The 19,976-nt window shown below is 38.4% G+C and overlaps 4 protein-coding genes across 4 annotated transcripts; 1 reads left to right on the top strand and 3 right to left on the bottom strand.

The window, feature by feature from the left end:
• Positions 1-7,664: 7,664 nt before the first annotated feature.
• On the bottom strand, positions 7,665-9,120 carry COL26b_003101 (uncharacterized protein; the record flags this gene model as incomplete). The annotated part of the gene is made up of 4 exons (XM_053176006.1): positions 7,665-7,961; positions 7,986-8,417; positions 8,492-8,829; positions 8,955-9,120. The coding sequence occupies 4 exons, from the start codon at positions 9,118-9,120 to the stop codon at positions 7,665-7,667; spliced, it is 1,233 nt and encodes a 410-aa protein (XP_053040173.1).
• Positions 9,121-9,841: 721 nt separating this feature from the next.
• COL26b_003100 (uncharacterized protein) lies at positions 9,842-10,510 on the bottom strand (the record flags this gene model as incomplete). The annotated part of the gene is made up of 5 exons (XM_053176005.1): positions 9,842-9,849; positions 9,902-10,019; positions 10,085-10,194; positions 10,266-10,427; positions 10,486-10,510. 5 exons carry the CDS (start codon positions 10,508-10,510, stop codon positions 9,842-9,844), a joined length of 423 nt encoding a protein of 140 aa, XP_053040172.1.
• A 3,378-nt stretch (positions 10,511-13,888) lies between these two features.
• On the top strand, positions 13,889-17,125 carry COL26b_003099 (uncharacterized protein; the record flags this gene model as incomplete). The annotated part of the gene is made up of 4 exons (XM_053176004.1): positions 13,889-14,533; positions 14,591-15,693; positions 15,761-16,271; positions 16,328-17,125. The coding sequence occupies 4 exons, from the start codon at positions 13,889-13,891 to the stop codon at positions 17,123-17,125; spliced, it is 3,057 nt and encodes a 1,018-aa protein (XP_053040171.1).
• A 123-nt stretch (positions 17,126-17,248) lies between these two features.
• Positions 17,249-17,897, bottom strand: COL26b_003098 (uncharacterized protein; the record flags this gene model as incomplete). Its single annotated transcript, XM_053176003.1, has 3 exons — positions 17,249-17,536; positions 17,598-17,816; positions 17,895-17,897. 3 exons carry the CDS (start codon positions 17,895-17,897, stop codon positions 17,249-17,251), a joined length of 510 nt encoding a protein of 169 aa, XP_053040170.1.
• Between the last annotated feature and the right edge of the window lie 2,079 nt (positions 17,898-19,976).

Here is a 19,976-nt window from a genome sequence, read left to right as displayed (position 1 = left end):
AATATTAAATTTACCTTTCTTAACTTATTAATATTCAAGCTTTTAATCTATTTTAATAGCTTAAGAAGTAAACTTAAAAGTATAATAATTTTTCTTATTAATAGCTTTAACTATCCTTATACTAACTTCAAAGCTATATAACTTTAATATTTTATACTTATCAGCTATTTTAAATAAGTATTTCTAAGTCAATTTAAATAGAGTTTTTTTTTAATATAGAAGAAATTATTATATTTAAACCTTCAATTTTATTAACTTTAGTTTTATAAATTAAGTTGTTCAGTATAGCTTTATTTAGCTTATATATAAGTATAACAAGAGGGAAAGATATTATAGTTATTATATATACAAGAGGATATAAAAAATAAGTTTAAAGCTTTATTTAAATAGTTAAGTTTCTATATTATAGCTATAAAAACCTTTTTAGTTATATAAAAGTTATATTATTAAGTTTATACTTTTAAACATAGGTTTAAGCTATTATGAAGCTTTAGCTATATAATAACCTCTTCTCTTAAAATAAAATCATCCTCTGTAAAAATAATAAGTTTTTATAAGATTAAACTAAAGAAGTTAATTAGCTTTTTAATAAGGTTTATGATTATTTTAACTTCTTTAATTTATAAGGTTTCTTTAAAATCCTTTTTTAAATAGAATTCATTCTTATTAAATATAATATTATAAATAATAATTACTCTCTTAAGAATTAAAATCTATGTTTTATAAAGATCATATATATAGTATATATTTTATACGATATTTAATATACTTATACAAAGCTATTTTAAACTTGCTCCTCTTTATGTCTCTTTTTCTTTCTTATTTTAAGAGATATATTTTATAATTATAAATATAAATTTTTTTAATAAAATAAAAATTAAAGGATTTTGAAACTTTATAAACTAATACTTATAAATTTATATACTTTTTAAATTATCTTTATTTTATTTTATTTAATAACCTTTAGTATATAAAAGAATATAAATTTATATTTAATAAAAGAATTATTATAAATATTAATCTATTTTATAGCCTTTTTGACAAATTTACTACTACTTTTACTTTAATACTTTTAATAATGTTTGTTTTATTGTTTTTATTTTTTAATCCTTTTTATAAGTTCTTCTATATAAAATAGAGAAAACTTAAAATTAATTCCCCTTTCATTAGTTTATCTTTTACTTTTAATATAACTAAAGATCTTAATAACTATTTATTTATTATCTTACTATAGTTTATAAATAAATATTCTTTTCTACTTAGAGACTTGGTTTTCAAGTATTAAAATAGTATAAAATACTTTAAAATATATTTTTAAATAAAAATAAAACTTATAAAGTGTTTTAGAATATTTATTTTTAATGAAAAAAAGCTATAAATTTTTAATAAAATAACTAAGTAATTAAAAAGATCTTACAATATTTTCTAATAAAAGTATAAAGTTTAGTTTTTAAAAGGTCCTCTTAAGATTATTTTCTAAATATAAATTATAATATATTTTTTATATTTTAATTATATTAAATCTTTCATTTATACTTTTTATACATTTTAAACTAAATATTTAAAAACATTAAACTTAAAATAGCTAAAATAGAAATATTATAAATAAATAAGTTTTAGTTTAAATAATATTTATAAAAAATTACTAAATATAGCTATATAAATAAAATTTACTTCTTTAGAGTAATTTATGATAATATATAATAATAAATAACTAAAAATAGAGAAGTAATTAGAAGAAAGCTTATATTTTAAAAAAGTACTATTTCATTATTATAAATAAACTTATAAAGATAAAACTTTTATTACTTCTAAAATAAAACTTATCAATACTTTTATAATACTAAATATTAGTTATTTTAAAATAATGTTTAGATGTTAAGTTAGTATAGAATCCCTTTGAATATAAGATATTCTTTAGAGTAAGTCTTTTATATTTTTCTTTTTTAGTTTATTTAGAGTATTCTTAAAAACTTTAGTGTTTATTTTTTAATATAAAGAGATTATGAGCTAGCTATAACTTAATTTGATTTATTTGGCTTATGATAATTTTTAAGAAGATTAAGATTATTAATAAAATAAATATATATTTTAATATTTATAATAGTTAAATATTAAAAAAGAGTAAAATTAATAGTATTTATACAAAAAAGTTTTGATTAAAACTCCTCTTTTTTCTTAAAAAGAAAGAAAGTTCAAAAATCAATTAAAAAATAGCTATAATAATGAACCTATTTAAAAGAATAATGATAGATATATATTTCTATCTTTTTAATTTATTAATATTTTTAATAACAGCTTATTTATTTTTATAAATCTTTTATTTAAAATATAAATTACTATTTAAACAACATGACAAAAAGTTTTATTATTAATTATAAAACCTATAATAATTTAAACTTTACTATAAATTATAACCATCTCTAAAAATATTTCAAAAATTTAAAATATATTAGAAGTAGTTATAAAAAATATTTCTTTAAACTATTATAAATATAGGTTTAAAATAATTCTTTAAATTTCTTATTTAAGTTTAGTTTTTATTGAAAAATTTAAACTAAATAAAATCTAAGAGGTCTTTACAAACTATTTTTATAACTTAGTTTTAGATTTCTTAATATTTATAAGAATTTATAACTTAAATATTTCTTTTATATTTAGTTTATAGCTTTTAAATATGAAGATATAACTTATAATGATTAAAAAGTATTAAATCTTTAATTAATAGTTTTATCAAGTATTTAAGTTTAAAAATAGAAAAAGTACAAAAAGGTTTATTAAACTTCTAATTCTCTATAACTTAATAATAATACTACTCTAAATATTTATTAATATATTAAATATAATTATTTTCTAAAAGAATTAAGATTTTAAAGAGATTCTTATATTAATCCTTAAAGAGGTTTAAAATATTTAAAAGGTTTAAGTTAATATATTTCTAGATTCTTAGAAGTATATAGTTAATCTTGAAAAAGATAATTTAACTATTTTAGTTTTTATAAAAAATCGTTTAGAACTTATAAATTAGTTTTTAGTAAAAGCAAATATTTTAATAATAAGTTAGTTAAAAATAGTTTAAAAAGAGAAAAAAAAGAGAGAGTTCTATTTATTCTTATAAATAGTTAAAAATATATTAGTAAAAATAGAGATAAAATTTAATAAACTAAGTTTATAATTATTACATAAATAATAGTTAGAAGAGACTAGAAAGTTAAATAAAAATATATCTTTTCTAAGAGAATATTATACTCTTAATATACTTTATATCTTAAGTATATTAAGCTTATATAGCTTATATAACCTACTCCTTAGTAAGTACTTACTCAAGCTCTCTTATAAAGCGTATAATATATTATTAGATGTCTTACTATATAATATTAGAGCTATAAAAGATGTTAATAATAAGGAAATTAATAGATTTTAAGTATTAAGTAAGCTATAGATATAAAGTATATTATTTAGTATTTAAAGTTTATTATATAGTTAATATTAAAATTGAAGTATAAAAAGAGATAAGATTACTATTATATATGTAGTATATATAATATTAAAGTTAGAGTTAAAGTAATATAAGTAAATTAATTAGTTAGAAAAAGTTAGTATTACCTTAATAGATTCTTTATGCTACTTAAATAATAAAACTTTATAATTATTTATTATTATTATTATTATTTTAATAATAAGATTATTTTATATTTTAAGTTTTTCTTTTCTTTATAAAAAGAGATTAATTATTATTAATAATATTCTTTATAGCTTTATATTATAGTATTTTTCTTTTATAAGTTAATTTTAAAACCTAATAAAGTTTATAATTAAATTATAATATTAACTATAAACTTTTGAAAGAAATATGATATCATAGTTATTAATATATTATATAAGAAAGTATAAAAGAAATATAATAAAAACAATATATATATTTTCTTTTTTAAGTTCATAGTTATAATATAGCCTCCCTTTAAATACACTATAGTAAAACTTACCCTATATATAAATATAAGTCTAGAAATAGTTACTACATAAGTACTTTAACTTATACCTTTTACTAATTAAGGAAAATAGTATAGAAACTTTATATATTCTTACCAATAAGTAAATCCTTATATAAAGTTAGATATATACTCTAGCTAAATAAATTAATAGAATAGTAATAATACTAGTTATATAGTATAAAATTAGTAGCGCTATATTTAGTAAAGCTAATTATATTAGGGCTGAATAAGTTACTAAAGCTTTCATAGCTAATAATAGCTTCACTTAACTTTTTAGTAAAATGCTATAAATACTACTATAAGAGAGATAACTTCTTAACTAAAGAGGGTATTATAGGAACTTTCTATAGCTAGAAGTATAAAAACTCTGCTATATATAAAGCTTTATACTTTTCCTTCTTCTTCTTTACTTTATAACTTATAATAAGTCCTAAAGTATCTTTATAATATTTACACTATATAAAGTATTTAAGTTTACTAAATATTAGCTAAATAGTACTTTTATCTCTATAAATAATATATAATATATCTAACATAAGAGTAACCTTAATATACTTAATAATAAGCCTCTATTTAAAGAATAATCTAAAAAAAAAACTAAAAATATATTATTCTAATAGCTTTATTAATAAACCTCTTAAAAACCCCTATAAGTAGTAATATGACCCTTCTTATTAAGAAAGCTTTAAGTAATATTAATATAGAGTTTAAGTATATCTTTAGCTATTTTAATAAATAAGACGTTTTCTCTAAAGTATTTAAAAGTACTAAAGAGGATATAGGCTTTATATAAAGCTTAAATATAATAAGTATGCTTTATACTAACTAATAGAGAGAATATTATTAATAATAGTATAGCTATAAAGGTGTTACCTAGCTTAATTAAATAAAAAGACTATAAAGATAGTAATAACTTAATAGTAAATAGTAAAATAGTAATATAGATAGTATTTAATAGTAGTATAAGTAATATATAAGAGAGAGAATAAGTTAATAGTTTAATAGTTTATAGTAATTAAATAATTATAAACTATACTATTACTAAAGTAAAGTTAAAGATTATAAGGTTATATATATATATATATAAGTATAGCTAAAGTTAGGAGAGTTATAATTATATAATTAAAGGCTTTATATATTATTAAGAGGTATAAAGTTAAGAGGTTTATTATTTTAAGTAAGTAAAACTTATAGTAAACAGCTAGAGGCTATATCTTCTTTTGTATCAAAATAATATAAAATCAAATTCTAAAAAAAATACTTTTAAATAAATTTAAAAGAAATTCTTTTGTTTTGCTTTTTAAAAAGTTAATATAGTTATAATATTTTCTTTTTTAGGTTCCTATATTTTTATTGTTATAATAGTTTATAATTTAAAAAAAACTAATTTTTAATATTTCTCTCTCTATATATATATAATTTAAATCTTAGTTTTTAAACTTTTGAATATTTCTTTTTATTAATTAATATGTTATGAAAACATTTTAATAAGTTTAATTAAGAAGAAGTTTTTAAATATAAGTTAATTAGTTTTATTTTACTTAAGTTTATAAGAGAAATAAAATAAATCTAATTAGTTTTATAACTTTAGTTTTAAAAATAAAGAAAATAAACTTAATTTATTTTAACTATTTTAAAACTATTATTATAATAACTTATAATAAATAATAAATAATAATATTTAAATAAATAAATAATAAATTAAGAAGATAGACTAATTAAATTTATATAAAACTTTAATATTTTTCTTATTATACTAAATATTCTTTTTTAAAAGTTTTTTCGTAAAAGTTATACTTTAAATTAATCTTTAATTTTAAATATTCAAGTTATCACCTTTTATTCTAAAAGAAATAGAAATTAAAAGTATTAGTTTAATTTCTTTTAATATAATATTATTTAAATTATTTCTTTTCTTAAATTTATTTTTATTTTAGTTTAATAAAGTAATATAGAACATTTATAAAAGAACTCTTCTATAATAAGTTAGTTTACTTTTTAATATTAATTATTAATCTTATAATAAAATAAAATAAAAAGTTATTAATTATATTAAATATTTTATTTTCAATAGAAACACCTCTTAAAATATTTAAATATTTATATACTAATTATTTAGCTAATTATAAAAGATATAAAAGTAAATATACAAATATAAACCTAATTAATCTGTATTTTATTTATATTTCTTATTTCTTTTAATATTTTAAACTATATAGTTTTTAGAAAGAAAATAAACTATTAAAAGAAGTTTAATAATATTATTTATTACTAAGAGATAGTAGTTAGAAGAGACTAAAGAGTTTATAAAAAAAGTATACATTATTTAAAAAGAAGTTACCCTCTTAAATATTCTTAAATTAAAGGCTTATAAGGCTTATATTAATTATATTACTTACTCCTTTAATAAGGCTTACTAAGAAAGCTATATAAAGTAAAAAGCATATTATAAGATAAACTACTATATTTTTATAATATTCTACTTTATTTTAGTTTTAAATAATTTAAAAAATAAAATAAAAAGTAATAAATTTAAGAAAATAAAACTGATTAAAACTGAAAAACCAAAAAAAGTTTAAAAAGATTCATTTTCATTTAATCTTTAAGAAATAAAATTTAATGAAACCTTATTATAAATTAAATTTAAAATTTAATTTTTTTAAAAGTTAATTAACAAATCTATTTAAAAAATAAAAAAGATATAAAAATAAATATATTTATTACTTATTTATTTAGTTTCTATTATAAACTAATTAATCCTCTATTTATTTATATAAGTTATTTCTTTTTATAATAGTATTTAATATTTATAAAAACCCTTACTTAATCTTTTACTTCTTAGTTAAAATTACTAGAAATTTAAAGAACTTTACTTCTTTTTAGTATATTTTATAAGAATAAAAAGGTATTTTGTTTAAGTTTTGAAAATGTTTTACTTTTAAATGAGTTAAGTATAAAACTGTATAATAAAATTTTACTTTAATATAACTTTTAAAAGTAATAATAGATTTTAAGAAATTAGTTTGAAAAATAATAGTATTTTAAATTACTCTATATATAGACTAAATTAATAAATATTGATATTTAAAGATATAAATAAATATTTATGATTTATCTTTATTATTATATTAAATATATTAAATATATAGTAATTTTACTAGAATTCTTAAGTTAACTTTAAAAGTAGTTTTGTAAAGTATATAATTTATCTCTATTTTATTTCTAAGTAGTTTAATACATAAATAATATTTATAATATATAAATATATATAATTATACCAAAAACGCCTTTTTTATTGATATACAATAAAATAATAATAAAAATATAATAAAATATAAAGATATAATATAAAATATAAATTATAGTAAATATATTTATATTATATTTAAAAATATATATTTAATATAATATAAAAATATAACATAAATACTTATATTATATTTAGTATTATATTTTTATATTATGTTTTTTTTAACAATATCTAACCCTAAGCGTCCCTAGATTATAAGCTTATAAGGTCTATATTAGTTATATAACCTATTCCCTCAGTAGGGCTTACCGAGGGGGCTGCGCAAGAGCGTATAGCGGGATAATTCGCTACAAAAAGAATGAACTTAATAATCAATATATATAATAAATAGATTGAGAATTCCTTTAAACTAATGCTATTTACAAGAGCATACGCCGAGGGTCTTCAATATACTCCTTCACCTTTACAAGGAATTGAACAGCTTCCCTTCCATCCAGAAGCCGGTGGTCGTAGGTCAAAGCTAGATACATCATGGGGCGAACCTCAATTTTCCCATTGACCGCAACAGGGCGTTCCTTCACGGCATGGAGACCCAGCACGGCGGTCTGAGGAAGATTGATGATCGGGGTTCCCATGAGAGAGCCAAACACCCCACCATTGCTGATAGTAAAGGTGCCACCAGCCATATCTTCGATCGTGAGCTTGTTGTCTCGAGCCTATTTCGCAGCAAGTTAGCCCACCATCCCGTTTCTGAAAGATCCAAACAGACCAAACTGTACCTTCTTGCCCATGTCAGCGATCGCCTTCTCGATGCCCAGCATGTCAAGTGACTCAGTGTTGCGGACAACCGGAGTGACGAGGCCCTTTTCCGTGGCCACAGCGACACTTATGTCAACATAGTCACGATATACGATAGTGTCGCCTCCGTTGGGTCCCTCGATGGACGCGTTCACAGCAGGGATATCGCGCATGGCCAAGACACACGCGCGTGAGAAGGCGCTCATGAAGCCCAGCTTCACGCCAGTTTTCTTGAGCACATCGTCACGGTAAAGCTTTCGAAACTCGATGAGAGACGACATATCGACCTCGTTGAATGTGGTCAGCGATGCCGCAGTGTTTTGCGACTGCTTGAGACGCTCGGCGATGCGAAGGCGCATGCGGTTCATTTTCACCTACGCCAAATCAGTCATACTACCTCACGACAGTCATCTCCGGACGAGGAGGGGGCAGTCGGAGCATAACGTACGCGGCGCTCCTCACGACTACCAAGGCTTGGACCAGTGCTTGAAGCAGTTTCTTTCGAGGGACTGGGCACGGGCTTTGAAGTCTCCTTGGTCTCTTTCGCTGGAGGAGCAGCTGGCTTGCTTTCAGGCTGAGGTTCATCCTTAGGCTCAGGCTTCGACTCTGACTTGGAAGGCTCGGGTTGAGATTCGGGCTCGGCGGCAGGCTTGTCTGATGTGGTCTTCCCTTCGCTAGGGTCCTTGCTGCTGCTGCTAGGCTTTTCGCCGCCAAGCTCCAACTTGACGATATCTTGACCGACAGTAACGGTATCCTCCTCGTTGACCAAGAATTCCTTGATGACGCCTGCTTCCGGGGCATTAACAGCGACATCAATCTACATGTGAATGAGTCAACATCGTCTCCAGGGAAACTGTAGTTGTCGCAACAAAAGGACGTCAGGCCTTCCGGTCAAGGCTGGAACAAACAACTTGCCTTGTCGGTTTCAATGGTCGCGATCTCTTCGTCTTGCTCGACAAAATCGCCAATCTGCTTGGACCACTGCTTCAGCGTTCCCTCGGATATGGACTCAGCCATCTGTGGCACTTGGACGATCTTGTCTGCATAGTTGCGGACGTGCTGCATCATCTGCGGCATCTGCATTGGTAACGCCCGCGCGGGATACCGACGAAGCGGCACCAGGCGCGCAGTGGTTCTCAAGCTTCTCGAAAGCATCGTGCAGGATTGGCGGCCGAAGGGAGAAAGAGAGTACGGACGAGGAGAAAAACGAAAGAACTTGGAACGAGAAAAACCTGCTACGAGATAACCACAAGCGCGGCGTTTTCGAATATTGCTAGAAGCTCTCTCCCAGGTGGTAGTGACAGGAGAATCCTGGTAGTAGCAACTGCAGCAGCAGAGCAGAGCGTCCAGTGACCGTAGCGTTCGCCAGAAGCTAACAGGCTACATACTGGCAAAAGGGCAAGACATCCTGGTCACTCTACAGTGCGAACGAAGGCACGGAACAGTCTTTGACACGGTGCCTTCCCAATCAGCCGCTTCTCGGCGAATACTTAGCCTTCTTCCGGGTGTCCCGTCACTGTCAACCGAGGAAGTAGTGACAATCTGCAACATCATCAATTACCGGAAATAGCCGCTGTCAACGTCACTATTGATAGTACTTAACTGTGTAGCAAGCCTACATCTGCCACACTGACTGTTGCTCTATGCGTCTTTGTGAGATATCGAAACCTGATCTTAACTGACAAGCTGAGCTGTTGCCATCATTTTCTCGTTTTGATCACTTATTTGATCAATCCCGTTCTTCTCTTTCGCCCTCCCTCCTACGCTGCCTGACTCTGAACTACCTTTTGTCTCAGAACTATTTGGCTGGTGTGAGTACCTAGTGCATGTCCTCCCTGACGAGTTAGAGAATACTTACCATCCTCAACACTTCGGACATTTGATGTTTTACGCTGGACAATGATTTCCAGATCCTGTATGTTGCTCTGTAGCTGTTGGACCTTGGCATCGTAGAAGCGTTCGGCCGACTCGGTATCCTTCAGTTTTCGCAGTGTTAGCAGGCTTGGCTGCGCCTTCGCAGCGTGTCAGGAAATGCACCAACCTTCTCCACATAGAACCCTGTGCCAACGTCGACAATTACGTGCTTGGGGTCGGACAGCTCACCGCGCACGTAAAGCGAGTTTGTGAGGGGAACAAGTACCGACCTCTCAGCTGGGGATGTTATCAGCATTCATGGCCTCTGAAACTGAGGGAACTGGGTGAGAGAGAGAGAAATCGCTAACCCTCTTCGGAACCAGGACGAGCTTTAACACAACGTAGGCACTCTCTGAACTTAGCCTGAGCGCTATGCAGCTGGGCAAACGATGAGGTCAAGTGCTCCAACTCCTCCTCCAACTGTTTTTTGACCTGGCTTAGTTGCTGCACGTCCAGTGTCTCGAGGTTGACTTCCGTATTAAATCAGTGAAAGACCTCTGACGTGGCATACATACACCTATGACTCACTCGTCTCAGAACCTTGGGCGGCCATGTCGGATAAGCTTGACTATTGCCGTGATATTGGGGATAGAATCAAAGTCAGCCTTGCCAGCGTTGCGGCGGACAGGAACAGGGAATGAATGGAGTGGAAGTGACGGTTGATTTCGACTCTATTCGCCTGGCGAGGGCTCAAAGTCTGAGATACGTACTCGGTGTTGTGCTGGTTAGTAAGGCCGACCGCCAGGTCACGTGATATTTAGCGATGAGCGAAAGCACCGCTGCCAGCCAGGCCTCTGGAAACCCTTTTCCATTTTGGCCAGATATAGCGTTAAAAAGACGGCCAGACTGCATCCACTGTGTAGGAGATGACTTGATTACTGTATAGCCGACTGTTACAACACCCTATTTGTGGGACGTGCTCGCCAGACTCACTCGACATGCGTCGTTGCTGTTACAGCTTCTCCAACAACTCTGTTACCCGTCGACGGACCCCTGACAGCGGCACCGTTTCTCTGACGCCCAGTCTCCTACACTGCACTTCGCAGCCCTCATTCTGCTTCCACGCTTTACCGAGGACCACCACGACGGGGTATCCCACCAAATCTGCATCCTTGAGCTTCCATGACAATGATAAGGCGCGGTCATCCAATACTGCCTCTGGTCCCAACATTCCGGTTCTGGGCATCGTTAGTTCATTGTAGACATTTCCAGCCTCCTCGGCTAAGTCTGTTGATGATATCACAACGACCTCGTAGGGAGCGACAACCCTCGGCCACTGTAGCCCCCTTTCGTCTGCCAAATGCTCAACCATTGCACCGATAAGACGAGACACTCCAATCCCGTGACACCCCATCTGCATCGGAACCGTCTTTTCGGTAGCCAAGGGTTGACTTGTGCCGTTTGTGGCCGCTGTGCCCATCGGCACGGAAACCGTCGCCCCGAGAGGCTGCGAGTATCTCGTCCCTAGATGGAACGTGTGCCCGACTTCCAGGGCCTTCTGTACTCTCAGAATACCGCTCTCGCAGCTTGGACACCTGTCCCCTGCACGAACCGTCAGGAGATTCAGGCCCTGACCGCTCCGGTCCTCCATGATCGTGATAGCATCCAACTTTGACTTTGCCGTCTCCCATCGTGGTAAAGGCCACAACCTTGCCTCTTGAAGTAGCAACTCCTCAGCCTGTGCCGCCAGTCTGAAGTCGATCAGGTTTACTAGCCTCGGCGACTTTGCGGCGGCTTGCCCAGTTGTATGCTGACATTCGACAGCACGGGGCCAGAGACGCAGGGCGTCATCGACGCTTGCGTCCAAGCCGGGAATAATGGATTTCACGGCAGGTATGCTTACGTCAACGTCTTTTGTTTCCTCCATTTTCGTCTCCCCTGAAATTTGTGCCGGGTACCATACATTGACCAGGGTCGAGCGGTCCTTGCTGATCCCTCGCCATACTCTCACAGCGGACACTTTGGTGTTTTCGACCGTGGGGTGACCATTCAGCTTCGTAACGTCCTTGCGAGTTTCTGCCACCTCGGTATTAGCAGCGTAATCGCAAGAACCACAAATAATGACTGTGTCCTCCCCAACAAGGGCCGGAAGATGGTATTCGTGGCTGAGATCGCCTCCCATATCGCCAGAGCTGGCCTTGGCCACCATCACTGGCAGCTTCAAGGCTTCAAAGACACCCTTATAAGCAGCTTGGACTTTGTGATACGTCTCCAACGCCGCTTCAGATGAGACGTCAAAAGTATACAGGTCCTTCATGGTAAACTCGCGGGATCTAAGAAGGCCATGCCGTGGCCGCAACTCATCACGAAACTTGCGAGCTTTGGATACTCTGTTAGTCTCTGCAGATTCGCGGCACATCAGGCCTGCAGGCAGACCAACTCACTGATCTGATATAGGCGAAGGGGCAACTCCTTGTAAGACCTGACAGTCTTCGCTACTAGGGAAGTGATTTCTTCCTCATGTGTGGGTGACAGCATATACTGGGCCCCTTTGCGATCCTCGAATGCGAAAAGCTGTAGGGTTTTCAGTTATGTCGTCACCAGCAAACCCTGCGGAAACGGACCTCTGATTCTAGCTGGGCTAGGCGACCACTTCTGTGCCAGAGCTCCTTGGACGTTATGGTTGATAGAGACACTCTGGAGGCCCCTGAGTACTAAGATCAACACTATGCCACTTTCGAGACTCTGGAGGCTTTACCCAAATTTTGCATGTAATGATCGATCAGACCCTCGAGTTTCATTTGAACACGCCTGCCGAGGGGCAGGAGGTGGAAAACTCCCAAGTGAGACTGTCAAAGCATGTTAGGAAGCACTCAGATGAAGGCATTCGAATGGTGTTGGCCGAACCTACCTGCCTGAGAAACCCTGCACGAACGAGCTTGTCGTGAGCACCTGTTCCCGGCTTAGCCAGTCGCCTGCAGGTGGAAGCAGCAAGACATTGTTTACCTTCATCTTTCCCAGCAGTAATGCCTCCAGTAGGGGTCCATACTGCGGAAAGTCGATGCCGAGCAGGCTCGCTATGATAGTGTCGAAAACATGGCTTGAGAATGTTAGTATCTGCCCTTCCTGAATATGAGTAATCCTGCATCTTGCGTGCGATTCTTACCCGAGACCCTGGCCAAGATTGTAGGTGAAGTCTGCTGTAACATAGCGTGCGGGTTTTTGACGGAGGCGTCAGTCTTCGGGCAAAGGCGAACATCGTTCCGACAGAACGTGAGCTTTCTAGCAGCTGGCGTCCCACGACTACCAACCCAGCTTATGCAGAGTTATGTCTGTGGGCATTGAGGGGTAGCTTGTATCAGTTGGTGGTGAATGGACCAACGAGTCTCTAGTTTTGGCGCTGCAGTTGCCTAGCTAAAGCAAATGGCATTACCAGAGCAGGCGATCGGATAACAGCGAGTGCGGCAGGCGAAATGGCGTTCAAGTCGCGCAAAGCGGGTTTGCAAGCGACCCCTAGATGAACTTGGGTGGCAACTCGACCGAACAGAAACTTGAGGGCATGCACCAGTGTCATAGACGTGAAGAATATACGAATTAGCCCAAGTAGGTGGCCATTGAGCAAAAGATGTAGTGAAGCGTCGGGTCATGAGCCACAGGTCGCAGTCGAGAAATGGTCCTAGCCCATCTAATAATCTTTTCAGAGATTGGGAAAAACGACCACGAGCCGCATGTGCCCTCTACCAGCCGTCCTGCAGGGGCGTGAACACGTCTTTCCCATGCACAGACTACCTTAGTGCGGTTAGTGTGGAGATAGAATTCACAAGCAACCCCACTTCCGTACCTAGCTAGTGGAATTTTTTTTTTGCCCTCCAGAGCTGCTGCAGAGGCTGGATTTTCCCGGCGCAAAACTTCCTCATTCTGTTCACACTCGGGAGAATCGAGAGTTGCGCCAGAGCTCTATTTTCGTCAACCTACAAGACGATCTTCAGCCATGGCGAAGCCTAAACGTCATTCCGCTAGCAGCATTTCACAGCAGACGCGATTGAACGAGCAGTCGCTTACAGCGCTTACAGCCAAGATCGATAAGAATTTGGGAACGAAGCCAAAAGATGGCAACAACACCACTAACAAGAAGCGCAAACACGCCTCAGATTGGCCCTCCGCGAGTCCTCGACAACGAAAGAAACTTTCTCCGGGAAGCCAGGAACCTCGAAGGGCAGTGTCCACCAATTCGAAGACCAGCAAGAGCGATTCCCTATCTCGCGAAGCCCTGCTAGAGGAGATTCGAGCTTTGGGCGGCGACGAGGAGGACCTTCAGTTGATTGGCGATGTGGATTCAGACCAAGAAGATACCAACGGGGCCGAGGATTATAGCATTGCTGTCGACAGCAAGCTTCAGGGCGAGTTGGCTGCCTTTGCTGCTCAGCTGGGACTCCAGCAATATCATGAACAAGAGACCATCGGCGGATCTGACGAAGGCGGTGGCAGCGACGACAACGTCGAATCCGTCAGTGGATCTGAAAATGGTGGCCAGGACTCTGAGGCAGAGACGACTGGCTCCGAAGCAGATAATCATCAGGAAGAGACCTTCGAAGAGCATCGCAAGGAGGCAAACAATGTGTCCAAGAAGCAGTTCGTGAGCAAAATCCTTGTCATCGCCGTACCGTGATTGTACTGACCCGTCTGCTCGCAGAAATTCGAGCCTCGTGCGGACTGGCACGGCGCTGCGTTAGGCAAGCTTCCAGAGCCCATAACAACAGAGCTGGATGGGTACCTCGGTGCCATCAATGCGCTCAAGAACCATGCTCTTGCTCTTCTAGAAGCTGATGCATCCGTCTACGGCAAGAGTGTCTTGGCGTCCTCCTCCCACAAGTTCCTTTCTACAATCATGTCGTCTGGTACCTTGTCTGACAAGGTATCAGCGCTCACGCTGGCAATACAAGAATCTCCCTTGCACAACGTTAAAGCGTTTGAGTCCCTTCTTGGCCTTGCCTCCAAACGAAGTCGCGCTCAGGCAATTGGAGCCTTGGGTGCTTTGGTCGATCTCCTAGGTCCCGGTCTCATCTTACCTCCAAACAGAAGACTGCGAACTTTCCAGTCGCAACCTGGGTTGTTGGGCACATTACAGAAGTCTGCAGTCAGCTCGTGGAGCTCAGGACAGCCTTTACCTGGACGTCTTACCGAGCCACACCTTATCCAATACGCTTACGAGGACTGGCTCAAGTCCTCTTACTTCAAAGTCATTCAGCTGCTAGAGGTGTGGTGCAACGACGAAATCGAGTACTCCCGAACCCGTTCCCTCGACTTTGTGTATGGACTGCTCAAGGATAAGCCTGAGCAAGAAACAAACCTATTGAGGCTGCTGGTCAACAAGCTCGGCGACAAAGACCGGAAGATTGCCTCAAGAGTCTCATACCTGTTGCTTCAGCTCCAGAACACTCACCCTGGCATGAGACAGATCATTATCAACGCTGTCGAGCAGGAGGTTTTGCTGCGCCCTGGCCAGACCTTCAGAGCCAAGTATCACGCGGTGAACACTCTCAACCAGACCATCCTCAGCAGTCGCGAGGTTGGTACAGCAGAGGCCCTTCTCCGCATCTACTTCGATATTTTCGTGACCCTTCTGAACAGTTCTGTTTTGGGCAGAGCGCTCGGGGATGAGGAGAAGGAGAGGTCTGCCCCAGCCGGTACAGAAGGAGCCGCAGCAGCAGAGCGTCAGACAGCCGATAAGCTGGTCACTGCGGTTTTGACAGGTATTAACCGCGCAGTTCCCTTCGTGGCAGCCCAGAATCCCATGTATGTGCTCCTCAATTGCTTCATCTCCTTCCCTGACTCGACAAGGAACTTACTCGTCCTGCTCTAGTCTGGAAACGCAAGTGGACACGCTCTTCCGTATTGCACATTCCACGAATTTCAACACCAGCATCCAGGCACTCATTCTCATCCAGCAGCTTTCAGTCACGAGGCATCTAGCCTCGGACAGGTTCTACAGGACCTTGTACGAATCTTTGCTGGACCCCCGTCTGGCGATATCTTCGAAGCAGGCCCTCTATCTAAATTTGCTATTAAGGTCGTTGAAGGCTGACGTCGATACGCGCCGTATCAAGGCTTTCGCAAAGAGAATGCTCCAAATTTTGAACTTGCACCAAGCTGCGTTCGCTTGCGGACTCCTATATGTCGTGTTTCAGCTACGGGTCCAATTTCCTGAACTTAGGGCTCTTCTTGAGGAGCCCGAAGATAACGATGCCGAAGGAACAGTTGCTGAATTCACGGAGCAAAACAAGAACGACCTCACTTCTCGGGGATCAACATACGATGGCCGAAAGAGGAATCCAGAACACAGCAATGCTCAAAACAGCTGTCTGTGGGAAATTGTGAGCACTATCGTCTCGTCATCTTGATTACAAGTCGCTTATGCTGTTATATCTAGGTCCCCTCTTTAACCCACTTTCATCCGTCCGTGTCAATGCTGGCCGGCAGTTTGTTTTCTGATGAGAAGCAAATGGCTAAACCGGATCTGGAGAGTCATAGTCTGATCAGATTTCTCGACAAGTTCGTCTATCGCAACCCCAAGGTCGCTGAGACGAGCAGGGGCGCATCCATTATGCAGCCAGTCCGCAACCCAGACCCAGGTAGCATTTGGCTTGCCAAGAGGGCCGGTGCAGCTGCTGGAGCATCGATCAACTCGCCGAGCTTCTGGAACAGAAAAGCTGAAAATGTTGCCGTGGAGGACATTTTCTTCCACGAGTACTTCAAGCAGGCTGGCAAGAAAACCGAGACGGGGAAGAAGGCGGCTACGGTTTCAGCCGTCGCGTCTGGTGACCAGGAGGACGAGGGCGAGCAAGAGGACGAGATTTGGAAGGCCCTTACAGCTACGCATCCTGATGGACCCATCGACAGCGATGAATCCGACCTTGACATGGACGGTTTTGACGACAGCGACGGTTCCTCTGACGGCGGAGTTGTGTTTTCCGATGGCTCCGACATTAACGACTCGGACGGAGATGTTGAAGACGACACACTTGGTTTGGAGGACGACGGGGCTGAGGAGATGGATAACAGTGATGACGAGGGAATTGTTGGGTCTCCTGCACCTCCGACTGAGGAGCCAGCGGAGGATGAGAAGCCGAAGAAGGGTGGCCGATCGTCGAGGAGGAAACTCAAGGACTTGCCCATGTTTGCTTCGGCAGAGGACTACGCCGATCTTTTGGCTCAAGATGATGATTAGGCTGGGAGAGTGGACTTGCCAACGCCATTAGAGGAAGGGATCAACGGTGAATTAGGATTCGGTATTCTAGCGAGGCTTCCCATGCCTTGTGTCCGGGCCATTGCTCTGTGCTATTTTGCCCCATTATGTGTCAAACCATTCCAGTGGGTCATTCTTGGTGAAGATAGCGCGATAGGTCTTGTCACCGTCAGAATGCTCCTTTTCCTCTGTGTGGATGCTGTGTAGCTTAGCCGGCTCGTCGCCTCCAGGCACATCAAAGGCTCTGAAGTGGATGTATGCAGGTCCTGAGTCGGACATGGCTGGGATACGAATCTTGCCGAAGAGGTGAACGCCGTAGGCTGAGACAGCGACTCTGACAGCGACGAGGTCCCTTGAGCTGAAACCAGCCAGTTGGTCGTCGTCCAGCTCCTCCTATATTCGAGCGTGTGAGCCAGGATGGACTTAAGATTCATCTACCACCAAGGGTACTTACAACAGCCTGGAAATACTCGCGTTCGTGCTCTGGTACGGGGTTGGGCATCAGTTGGTGAACTTGTAGATTCCTTCCGACGAAGGCAGGGTTCTTACTCTGATATTCGCGGCGGGTATGCAGGAGCTCCTTCTTGAGCTCGTGCTCGATGTCCTTGAAGACTTTGATTGACTCCTCTTTAGGCTCATGGACGGGGCCCAAGTCTACTGTTTCAGCCGTAGCCTTGATGCGACGGCAGTATTACGGGTCAGGGAAGATGAACGAGAACAGCACTCCATCGAGTATTACATCAGAACGTACCATGTTAGGGGATGTGATGAATCTCCTCGAGATGATTGCACAAAAAGTGGCGGATAAGTCAAAGGTTGCAATGTTCCTGCTTTGATGGATCGATCAGGAGGGGTAGCAATGGAGGTAAAGTTTGTGATGTTTAATGTCGTCTCAGCAGCCAATTTATATGCCATCTGATCTCCCAGGGGAATCTGCACCTGTCCGTCATCCACTGAGCAGCGATGTGATGGGACGGACGAAGCGGGAGCGCAGACCGGATGGGTGTTTGTATGCACAGGGTCCCATTATTTCCGTGCCCCGACCGCAACTTGTACAGTTTCAGACGCTGGTAGGACATATGGGGGAGGGGTTGATGTCATTGGCATGGGTGACTACTTGCTCAGTTCTTGAACCCAGGCATGGCAGAGGCGGGATACACAGGACAAGGGAACACCACCAGCAGTTGACGTAATCAAGCCAGTGGCAGTGAAAACTGATCATCAACATGATTGGACGCCCGCATTGGGAAGCACGACTATCACTGTTCACACCTATACTTGGCAACGTTTCGCGAACGAGACGTTCCAGGCAGTACGAAGTGGGAATTGCTACCCGTGCGACAGTCAGTCTGGATATTGAGGTGGAAAATATGGGGCTTGACCACGTATGATTGGTTTCATCAAGCCAGGCACCTAGTCTTATCTTACCTTGTTCTTCCACATCAGCTATTGCATAGAAAGCTTCCGCGAGGCAAGGTGCCTCGGTTGTCTTACACCAGTTTCCCTGCGCTGCCTTAATTTGACCCTGCAACAACAATTGCCTTTCGAATAAGACACTTTTGCCCTCCTACCATATCCCTCCTGCCGACAACGCACGCCCTTGACGGACAGATTGGTCGCATATATGACAGCGACGCCGTTCGCTCCGCTGAGGCGGATGATAGCGCTGCCTGCAAGCCGTGCAGGAAGAAGCATCTCGAACGCGCTGTTCTCCCCGGCAGCTTGTCGTATACTTCTTCGACGATACCACCCTGGTGTCGGCGCACGTGAGTGTTTGCGCGAGGTCTCAATGCCTGGATGATTCAAGCTTACCCTGTTTCTCGCAGCTCCCATCGCGCCACCGGCATCACCTCCCTCCCGCCTTCGCAGGGCAATCGCATTCGGCGCATATGGACTGTTGTTTGCAAGTCTCGGCTTTATAGCCGCAGCTAGCCCACTTGCGCCCAGTCTGTTGGATGCGACAAAACACCGGTCCGACGAAGACAGCTTGCGTCTTTACGTTCCAGAAGACGCAGAGGCCAAGGCAGTGGATGATTATATCAACAACCACCCTCTTGCGGCAACGATGCGCAGGGACGCGGACATGGTTGAATCTCGGCCACATATGAGGCTGCCCGATGGGTTAAGACGTCATAATCTTACTGGCGGTACACTCCTTGGCCCCGGGCGCATCACGGTGCCTCCGATATGCTGGACCAGGAACGGTGGAAAAGCACTTGTCTCTATATCTCATCTTGGAACAGATATGTGCGGCCACCCTGGTATCGTGCACGGAGGTCTTCTGGCGACCATGCTTGACGAAGGTCTAGCACGCTGCTGTTTTGGGGCACTTCCACATAATGTGGGCGTCACCGCAAAGCTCGAAATCAACTACAGAAGGCCGGTTCACGCCGGGACATACGTGGTGCTAAGGGCGCAGACAGTGAGAGTTGAAGGGCGGAAGGCTTGGGTCGAGGGTCAACTGGAAACGTTGGTTGATGAAGGACAAGAGCCCGTTGTCTTGGCACAAGCAACAGCACTCTTTGTTTCACCTAGATTTGCATCGGTATGTTGTGTGCCGCCCCGTTGAACGACATCGGCCTTTCCCACGCTAACATTCTTCGCAGGTCATGGCCAAGCTCAACGCAACATCTTGAGTATGAACCATGGTGTTCTTTTTTCTCCTTTTTTTTTCCCCTTTAAAAAATCCTCTGAATTGCCTCACGACTGGACCGTTTGGGCGACAAGGTCCGCACGCAAGAAGCCCTGGCAGCCTGGCTCAGAAAGGCGTGTTGAGTACCAGTCTATCATGCGCCTAGAAAAATTCGCGAGGGGTGGGCTTCACTGATTGCGC

Source organism: Colletotrichum chrysophilum (genome assembly GCF_026319265.1).
Source record: "Colletotrichum chrysophilum strain AFK26 chromosome Unknown scaffold_16, whole genome shotgun sequence".
Lineage (NCBI taxonomy): Eukaryota > Fungi > Ascomycota > Sordariomycetes > Glomerellales > Glomerellaceae > Colletotrichum > Colletotrichum chrysophilum.
The sequence above is the reverse complement of the archived record's forward strand: the minus strand, read 5'-3'. Positions and strand labels throughout refer to the sequence as shown.